Raw genomic sequence first — 10746 nt, 5'->3', positions numbered from 1 at the left:
AGTGTTTGAAGCTCAGATTCCAGATCTTCAACTCTGAGCCAAAGTTCTTCCAGCAACCAACACTTGCTGCAGATGTGGTCACTGCCGTTCACAATGGGATCAGCCAGCTCCCACATCATACAGCTACTGCACATCACCTGCCCAGCCATCTCTACTTAGTTAATTACTTTATATCAATTTACGAGTTAAATACTTTCTAATACCTCTCTGCTATGGTGTTTTCAAATAACCAATTAATAGATAAATAAAAAAGAAAGTAAATTTTTAACCAATTACACGAAACAGAAGAAATAGAAAAAGTATAAAAACCTTACCAACACACCAGAGTCCTTTTTTTTGTTAGAGGAGGAGGGCGGGTGGGGGACGCTACACGTTTAGTGTCTCGGGTTCAGCCGCTGCCCAAATATATTCCCGGCAGCCCCCTGGTCCTCGCTGTCGCCTCTCCTTCCGCTGCTGAAAAATCTGAACTGCTGCAAAACTGAATAAAACTCACCTGCAATAACTGTAAAATCTGCTTCAACATCACAAGCTATGAGATCCCCATTGTTAATGTATTTTTTCACAGCCTCTTTCACCTTTCCCATTCCGAGTTCATTCCCTCCATCTCCAATGCCTGGAGAGTAAAGACACAACAAACCCAGCAGATAAAGAAACCGAGGGAATAAGAGAAATACAATGACTATATGGCAGACTAAACAATCCTCTGACTCTGTAATTTTGTTTGCTCCTAACCTTACATGTTTACTCTTCCAGAATCATGCAGATGGAATGTATTCTTAAACAAGTTTTTCAGTCATTTTGCATTTAACAACTGCTGGAAATTCAGGTTAAATAATTACTACTGTCAAGAAAACGTAGTAAAAAGAAAATCAGCTCCAGGGATTACATTAACTTTTGAAATAACATCATGAAATACTCAACAATTGAAGGCAAAGAAAGGAGATAGATTCTTTCCTCAGATGTGGCACAGACATTTTGATGGGACTATTTCACTTTAGTAGAAACGTTTAAGAAGGGGGAGAGGAAAGGAACAGTCAGATCAAGAACTGCTTTGTAAAGATTCAATTTGTGATCAAGAGTCTGAACAGTAAATGTCACCTAAGGCAGAGAATCTCAGCCAAATTCTCACCAATACTTACATCTATATGACACCTTTAATGAAGTAAAGTTTTCACAGGCACGTCACAGAAATATGATCAGAGCAAAACTATCTAACACTGTGCCAAAGTAGGAAGCATTAAGACAGGTTTTAAGAGTAATCTTAAAGAGGAGTAGGAGAAGGTGAGCCATAGAGTGTTATGGCATGGGAAGAGGCCCTTCAGCTCATCATGACTGTTCTGAACATCAAGTGCCTATTTACTCAAAACCTATTTCCCAGCATTTGGCCCATAATTGGTGGGATTCTTTGAGGACATTACTTGCATGGTGGACAATGGGGAACCTGTGGATGTGGTGTATCTGGATTTCCAGAACGCATTTGACAAGGTGCCACACCAAAGGCTGCTACATAAGATAAAGTTGCACGGTATTACAGGTAATGGATTGACATGGATAGAGGATTGGTTGACCAGTAGAAAGCAAAGAGTAGGGGTAAATAGATGTTTTTCTGGTTGGCGGTCAGTGGCTAGTGGTGTGCCTCAGGGATCAGTGTTGGGACCGCAATTGTTTACAATTTACATAGATGATTTGGAGTTGGGGACTAAGTGTGGTGTGTCAAAATTTGCAGATGACACTAAGGTGAGTGGTAGAGCAAAGTGTGCAGAAGGCACTGAAAGTCTGCAGAGGGATATAGATAGTCTAAGTGAGTGGGCAAAAGTCTGGCAGATAGAGTACAATGTTGATAAGTGTGAGGTCATCCATTTTGGTAGGAATAACAGCAAAATGGACTATGTTTTAAATGGTAAAAAATTGCAGCACGCTGCTGTGCAGAGGGACTTGGGTGTCCTTGTGCATGAATTGCTAAAAGTAGGATTGCAGGTGCAGCAGGTGATTAAAAAGGCAAATGGAATTTTGTCTGCTATTGCTAGAGGGATGGAGTTTAAAAACAGGGAGGCTATGCTGCAGCTGTATAGGGTCCTGGTGAGGCCACACCTGGAGTACTGTGTGCAGTTTTGGTCTCCTTACTTGAGAAGAGATATACTAGCACTGGAGGGGGTGCAGAGGAGATTCACTCGGTTGATTCCAGAGTTGAGAGGGTTGGATTATGAGGAGAGATTGATTAGACTGGGATTATACTCATTGGAATTCAGAAGAATGAGGAGAGATCTTATAGAAACATATAAGATTATGAAGGGAATAGATAAGGTGGAGGCAGGGAGGTTGTTTCCGCTAGCAGGTGAAACTAGGACTAGAGGGCATCACCTCAAAATAAAAGGAAGCAGATGTAGGATTGAGGTCAGGAGGAACTTCTTCACCCAAAGGGTTGTGAATCTGTGGAATTCCCTGCCCAGTGAAGCGGTTGAAGCTACTCACTGAATGTTCTTAAGGCAAGGCTAGATAAATTTTTGAACAGTAAAGGAATTAAGGGTTATAGTGAGTGGGCGGGTAAGTGGAGCTGAGTCTCAAAAAGATCGGCCATGATCTTATTAAACGGCGGGGCAGGCTCGAGGGGCCAGATGGCCTACTCCTGCTCCTAGTTCTTATGTTCTTATGTCCTTATAACCTTGTATGACATACTGTTTCAATTGTTCATTAAATACTTTTAAAGTTTTAATGAAGGACTTTAAGGCCGAGGCAGCTGACATCCAATGGTGGAATGATTGAAATTAGGGTTGTGCAAGGGTCAGAATTGGAGGAATGTAGAGATCTCAGGGGGTAAAAAGACTTTCAGATGGTTACAGAGATAGGCTACAATGGGATCTGAATATAAGGATGAAAATTTTAAAATCAAGCTGCCGCATGACTCATGACTGAAACTCGTATCTCAGCAAGCGCAGACTTGCACAACGAATACCAGATGCTTACTGAACAGATTCTCGAGTAGCAATCTGGAGAGACAATCTGCCGATATCTTATCTCCTTTAACTCAGGAGGACTGAGACAGACCACTGAGATTTAGATGTATGCCAATATTCAGACTGAGATGATGGAAGAACAGTGATAAATATCTAAGACAGTTTCATGTGTAACCCTGGTAGGTGTGCAGGAAGATACGAAACAGGAGCAGGTCTAGGTTATTCCATGAGGCTGTTCCACCACTTGTGGATAACAGCTGATCTTCAATCTCAACTCTATCTTCCCATCCTGCCCCCATGTTCCTCAATATCCTTAATGTACAAATCTATTGATCTCAGCCCTAAATATACTCAGAACTAAGCATTCACAACCTTCTGCAATAGATAATTTGAAAGATTCACAACCCTCTAAGGGAAGCAGTTCTCCTCAACTCAGTCCTGGATGGGGTTAACTCGTTATTCTGAGCCGATGCAGTCTCGTTTCTAGATTCTCCAGCTAGGGGAATCAATCTTACAGTATCTTCCCTGTCAGAATCTTTCAGTGAAACCTTTTCATTTGACTAAACTCTTGGGACTTTTCAGCTCAATCTCTCCTCGTAAGGTAATTTGCTTAGCTCAGGAATCAATCCAGTAAACTTAGGCAGATATATTGTTCATTATTAATGGAGACCTACTCATTCCAGCTCTGCTTTCTAGCCTTTAACCAATCATTCATGCTAATACACTACCCTCATGTCAACAAGCCCTAAACCACATTTCAGGTGGTGCCCTATCAGGTTGCTTTTCAAAATCCAGATACAGCATTTCACTACTTCTTCTTCATGTTAGTATCATCTTAAAAAAAATTTTCATTAGGTTTGTAATCTATGATACTTCCTTTAGAAAACCCAGATGACTCAGAAAATCATAATATGATTAGGCAAAGTGTCCAACTTCTTAAGAATGGAAAATCTCCATTAGATTTGTAATCTACGATACTTCCTTTAGAAAACCCAGATGACTCAAAAATCATAACATGATTAGGCAAAGTGTCTGACTTCTTAAGGATAGAATTCAGCATTTTCCCACCATGTCAGGCTAAATGTCCAGCAGTTACCTGTTTTCTCTCTCTGGCCTTTCGTGAATTGCAGTATTGTATTTACTATCTTTTAATCCACTGGGACTGTTCTGTAAGTTAGGGAACTTCAGTGGATCCACTATATCTAAAGGCACCTCTTTTAGAATCCTAGAATGTAGATCATCAAAGTGCAGGATTATGTTGTATGTGATGAATTTCCCATAGCTTCGATGTTCTTGTCCTTCAGTAAGGTAGAGGCCTCAGGGGAGATAGGAGCTGTTGAAATAACTTCAGTGCTTTGCTGCAATGCCTTTCATAGCTCCTATTAATCCTAAACATAGTTGAACTGATGGGGTGGGGAAATGCATGGCAAGCCTAGTGGCAAATCTAGTTTCAAACATAATGTTGAGCTTCTGGAGTACAGTTTTGGCTGCACTCACCTAATCAATTATCGCAATTTTTGTTCTCTTGGAACACAGGACAAATTTCAAATGTGAAATATGTTTGCAGTTACCTGTTGTGGCAATTCCAGGGATGTCCTGTGCTGCTATGAAAAGCTTGTCAATAGGATCCACCAAGTGTTTAATGTTTACTTTCCGTGCATTATAGTAATTGCCATCTGCAGCCATTCCAGCTCGTTCTATTGCTATGAGATGATCGAACCTGTCCACATAGTTATGCAAAAATTTTCAGTAACCTATCAATGATTAGATGTGCATATAAATGACTTGTTACAGCAAGATAACCACAAATTTGCCAAACAACTTCTGTGTTCTCCACAGAACTACTGTTTTCATTTATTTAACTTACCCCTTCACCATGTCATGCCCATTGACTTCAACATGTTATCTAAGCTGAAAGCTCAGTGTTGTACTAAGGGACTGACCCTGCTTTTCCAGCAAGGTGAAATCCCATTGTCTCCCCAAAACATGCTTTACAATTAACGTTTACCTTGGAGACTGGGGATTGCCATCATGACAAAGGAACATGAGGGCTGAATCCTTGCCATTATCCTGGAAGCTAATAACAGGGATAGGAGTTTTTAACCTTCCTAAGAACAAAAAAAATAGAAAGTAAATAGAAACTGTTGGCTGTAGACAGGAAGTCAGTTAGAATTTGTAAGTGAAATGGACAGATTCATCAAAATTAATGAACAATGCATTCCAAATTTTAACCATTGACAGACACCCCTGTCCTTGCTGCTAACTCCTCCCCAGCTTTCTTCCACCCACCTGCCTTCCACCACATGTTATGCACCTTCGCCCTACCCCTCCAACCCCTCCCCAACTAATACATGTATCTCCCCATAATTTCTCACTTGTGGCTTGGGAACAAATGATGATTCCCAGCCTTGGGTGGATATCATTCCAGCAGTTAATTGCCATTCAATAGAGTTGCTGGCTACTGATTGACCAGCAACGGTCAGTGAGTGAGACATCCATCCGGCATTATTGATCTTGAATGACAATTAGTTTGGCAGGCCTTCCCTAAAAGAGGTGACACAGGGTTCTTGTTGACTCTCTGGGTGGTGGACAAGACCCTATTATCTCCATTTAGTACTGCCCTAAAATTTTCAAATTTCCTTTGCTTTCTGACCAAACAGCAATTTACTTTATCAAAAGGAAAACAATAAGCACCTTGCTCAACAGCTTCTTCAATAATCTTTTTGTTCATCTCCAAGGCTCTTTGATCTGTTACTATGACAACAGTTTTCTTCTGGGCTTGCAACATGGCTGCTATAGCAATAGCTCCTGGAGGACCATCTGTCTCTTCTGGAGGCTGGTTATTGAAGTGGGTTGGAAATCCAGTGGTTATGAGCACAGATTTTGCATTTGACAGAGAGAGGCAGGCTTTCAGCAGCTGGTTTTCAATTAACAAATGCTTGATTCCTCGGTTGCCTGTCCAGGACACAAAAGCATTTCATTAAGTTTCAATTCCAACTTGGTTTACATTTTAAGATGTGCTGTTCAATTTTACTAGTTCTGAATAAATGGCAGTTGGAACAAGACAAGATTGTTACAGCACATTGATAATTGGCATGTTCAGTCAAGTGATTAACAGCAATGGAGGCTATTTGGGTTTCTGATTCTGGGTCCACTGGAAATTGCACACAAATCCATGCTGCTAATAGTAATCAGTCATATCGGTCTTGCTTTTGGTAACTCAGTTGCAAACAAGAATTTTTTTACAAGCACATTTTGCAGTAATAAGTTTTCTGTTCTAGAATCTCTACCTAACTCCCAGCCAATAAAGCTATTGAGTTATCGTTATATCTGCAACCTTCCATTGTCCTACAATCCTCACAGAAATCTCCATTCTCTTGCACCTTGACAATTGCGCATCCTCAATTTTAATTACTCTGCCATTGGCACTTGATGTTATGATCCCAAGTGATGGTAATACTATTCAAGTCAGATCCAAGAGTGAAATTTGGCGTGATGGAGCATAAGTTTAAATTCACAGTTAGTTACTGTGGGCTGCTTAGTCAATGAACTAATTCACATAAGGCTGCAAATGCTTGTTCTAAACACCAGAATACAAGTTCATTATATGAAAGAAGAAAATACAAAGCTATCTCACACATACACACAAAACATATATCCAACCTTTTGCGTAATATCCTTTCCAGATCCTTAATCTTAGAAATTCTGTCACTTGTAGCTAAACTCCTTAATTTATTACTTAAATGACTCTTCCAGTTCTGCCATGACAGTTTAACAACTGCTTTTTAGTTCTGCAGGCCTGAACAGCTTTACGTTTTGACAACTTGAAAACTTCAGTATAAACTGCCACAGCTTGGTGACTTCGCAAACAAAATTCCTCTGCTCTTGTGTAAACTGTTCTCCTGAATTGAACTCCTGAGTCTTCTGAAGTGAAGTCAAACTAAACTGGTCATTCTGGTCGTGACATTGTAGTGACTGGAACGAGGTTGGCCAGGTGGATCTCATTGGGTATGAGATCCATGATTGGGACTGTTAACATTGGGCTGACAGATATAAACAGGAGTCTGAGGGAGTTTCCTCACTCCAGGGACTGGCTCTGAGCTAACTGGTCAGAGTCCATGTATTGTGCACGTGTAAATAAAACCAGTCTCTGTGTAGTTATTCCAGCCATAAAAGCTCCACTTTATAAACACTTCAATAAATAACAGCACAGGCATCCTTCTCAGCACTTGATTAAATCACATGTTTTTTGGGAAGTATATATATATATGGCTCATTTTCCAAATGAATTTCTGACTTGTTTAAACAAAACCTTCCAAAAACTCACACCAAAACCCATCTGCCTTGACTTTAAAAACTCAAATTCCCAAATGATGATAATCCATATTAATGCAAAATAAAACATGGCACTGAGTTTGAGGATTTATCACATTGAGACACATGATCAATTTCACAGATATAGCGGATTAGCTATGATCATACTGAACAGCTCTGAGGAAAACTGGACCTGAAACGTTGACTCTGATGTTTTCTTCACAGATGCTGCCAGGCCTGCTGAGCTTTTCCAGCAATTTCTGTTTTTGTTCTTACTCCTCATTTCTATGTTTATATAACATACACCATTATCATTCTGTGCTTTCAGTTACCTGGGCCTTGAGTTCTGGAATTCCCTCCCAAACCTCTCAGATCCTTTCTCAGTTTTAAAATCCAACTTAGACCTTACATGTTCCAGACATTTGGTCATCTGCCTTATTGCGTCTAATCAGATATTGTCCCTTGGGATGCTTGATTATGTTAAATGTAGGATATGAAATAATTTGTCCTATAGTTATGAAGCTCATGGATTGAGTCCTAATACTGCGGCTAAGTCAGACCATTTCAACCAGGAGACAGTAAGGATTGATTGATTTTATGTTAAGTATACTGAAATAAAGTGAAAAGCTTTCTTTATGAGTGGTACAGGCAGATCACAGTAAGCAAGGGATGTACAGATCAAAAAGACTGAGAGGCATACAGGTTACATTGCAGGTTACAATATTTGAGGCTAGAGACCATTCAACAGTCTGATAATGGCCAGGAAGAAGCTGTTCCTGAACCTGCTTTTGCTTGTGTTCAGGCTTCTGTATCCTCTGCCTGACGGAAGAGGTTGTAGGAGGTCATTACCAGGGTGCAATGGGACTTTGATGACGTTGGCCGCCTTTCCGCAATAGCGAGCCGTGTAAATGGAGTCCATGGATGGAAGGTTAGCTTCCGTGATGGTCTAGGCTGTGCACACAACCTTCTGTACTTTCTTACGGTTCAGGGCAGAGCAGTTGCCATACCAGGCCGTTATGCACCTGGACAGTATGCTTTCAACGGTGCATCTGTAAAAGTTGGTGAGGGACCTTATGGACGTGCCAAATTTCCCGAGCTGTCTGAGGAAGAACAGGCATTGTTGTGCCTTCTTGACTGTCACATTTATGTAGGAAGTACAGGACAGGTCGTCAGTTATCGTCACTCCAAGGAACTTGATGCTCTTCACCCTCTCTACCTCAGTTCTGTTGATGTAGATGGGGGCGTGTTCTCCTCCCTTCCTTCTGAAGTTGATGATCAGTTCTTCAGTTTTGCCGACATTGAGAGACAAATTGTCTTCATTGCACCATGTCACCAAGCCTTCTATCTCCCTTCTGTATTTTGACTCATCGTTGTTAGATATCTGTCCCACTATGGAGGTGTTGTCAGCGAAATTGTAGATGGCATTCATTTGGAATTTGGCAGCACATTCGGAGGTGTACAGAAAGTACAATAGGGGGCTGAGGACACATCCTTGGGGGGCTCCAGTGTTGAGTGTTATTGTGGAAGAGGTGCAGTTACCTATCCTCACTGATTGCAATCTGTAGGTCAGAAAGCTGAGGATCCAGTTGCAGAGGGCGGAGCCGACATCAAGGTCATGCATTTTTGAGATCAGTCGAGATGGGACAATGGTGTTGAAGGCAGAGCTGCAGTCAGCGAGCAGGAGTCTGATGTAGGTGTCTTTGCTGTCCAGATGTTCCAGGCATGAGTGCAGGGCTAGGGATATGGCATCCCCTGTGGATCTGTTATGTCGGTAGGCAAACTGTAGGGAAGCAAGGCAGATGCTGGAAGCCAGAGTCTACAGGTGTGAGGCTGGAAAAGTACAGCAGATCAGACAGCGTCTGAGGAACAGGAAATTCAATGTTTCATGCTGAAACCCTTCATCAGGACAGTCCTGATGAAGGGTTTCAGCCCGAAACATTGACTTTCCTGCTCCTCAGATGCTGTCTGACCTGCTGTGCTTTTCCAGCCTCATACCTACGAAGGACTTCATCTTGAAGCAGGTGGGGACTTCAAATCAAAGTAAGGAGAGGTTAAAGATGTCAGCAAATACTCTTGTCAGCTATGCACAGGATCTGAATATTCAGCCAGGGACTCCATCTGGGCCAGCTGCTTTCCGTGAGTTCACTCTCAAAAAGCCCATTGTGATGTCTTCAGCAGTGACTGAGGGAACAGGTGCAAGGCTGTTGGGGCAGGTGACATCGTTTCACTGACCTTCTATTCAAAATGAGTGTAAAATACATTGAGCGCATCAGGGACAGATGTATTTTTGTCCATTATTCTGTTCTGCTTAACTTTGTAGCCTGTTATGTCATCTAGGCCTTGCCACAAACGCCAGGTGTCTGTGTAGTTAGTTTGGGTCTCTAGCTTAGTCAAGTATCGCCTCTTGATGTCTCTAATGGCCTTATGAAGGTTGTATCTGGATTTCTTGTAAAGGTCAGGATCATCTGATTTGAACACCACACACCTGGAGTTCAGTCAGCAATGGATCTTCTGGTTTATCCATGCTTTCCGGCTGGGGAACATATGGATTCATCAGTGATCTTCCTCCACGCTAAGGTTAGAAATGGGGATATTTGCTGATGATTGCACAATGTGACTCTTCAAATATTGCAGCAAGTCACGTCCAAATGCAAGACAATCTGGACAACATCCAGGTATGAGCTGATAAGTGGCAAGTAACCTTTGTGCCATACAAATGCCAGGCAATGAACTTATCCAAAAAGAGAGAACCTAACCAACATCTCCTGACATTCATTGGGATTATATTGTTGAATACTCCACTGTCAACATCCTGGGGATACCACTGACCAAAAACTGCACTGGAACATCCTTAAAAATACTATGATTACAAGAGCTAGGACACTGCAGCAAGTAACTCACCTCTTGTTTCAGCACCAAAGTCTGTCCACCATCTACAAGGCACAAGTCAGGAGTGTGATAGGGAGTACTCCCCACTTGCCTGGATGAATGCAGCACCAATCACACTGGCAGTTTGACACCATCCACGGGATAGCAACACACTTGATTGGCATTCCATCTGCTGAATGGACCTCTCTAACTTTAAATAATGTTGATCTTGCTTTGTGCACCTCCTGTGCAGCTGTAACCTTGTATGCGTGGCCATGTCTAAGCACTCCATGATCTGCATGTCCTTGTTTTTGCTATGATCTGTCTGTACAGGTACCGCTCACAAAATAGAACTTTTCACTAGAATTACATACATGTGACTACAATAAATCAAATCAAATCAAATCAAATCACTACCTTTCACGTTCCCTCCCTTCACCCTGACGCAGGGTGAAGCAAGATGCACTGCAGAAATTCATCAAGGCTGTTCCAACAGCAGCTTACAAACACCTGGCTATTTAGAAGGACAAGGGCAGCAAATATTTGGGAATACAGCTGCCTGCAAGCTCCCCTTCAATTCTCAGACCATCATGATTTGAAAATATATCAC

At 41.7% G+C, this 10746-nt stretch overlaps 1 protein-coding gene across 1 annotated transcript in view; it reads right to left on the bottom strand.

The window, feature by feature from the left end:
• Positions 1 to 422: 422 nt before the first annotated feature.
• Positions 423 to 10746, bottom strand: part of dglucy (D-glutamate cyclase) — a gene marked incomplete at its 3' end in the record, with an annotated part of 18214 nt that continues 7890 nt past the window's right edge. Inside the window, exons 4-7 of the mRNA XM_048600020.1 lie at positions 5649 to 5909; positions 4963 to 5062; positions 4526 to 4674; positions 423 to 613 (exon numbers count right to left, since the gene is read on the bottom strand). Coding sequence (XP_048455977.1) covers positions 423 to 613; positions 4526 to 4674; positions 4963 to 5062; positions 5649 to 5909 — 701 coding nt within the window. The remainder of the gene's footprint in view (positions 614 to 4525; positions 4675 to 4962; positions 5063 to 5648; positions 5910 to 10746) is intronic.

The sequence above is a fragment of the Rhincodon typus genome, chromosome 8, assembly GCF_021869965.1.
Source record: "Rhincodon typus isolate 14 chromosome 8, sRhiTyp1.1, whole genome shotgun sequence".
NCBI classification, from domain to species: domain Eukaryota; kingdom Metazoa; phylum Chordata; class Chondrichthyes; order Orectolobiformes; family Rhincodontidae; genus Rhincodon; species Rhincodon typus.
Note: the sequence above shows the minus strand (reverse complement) of the source record. Positions and strands in the feature narration are given on the sequence as shown.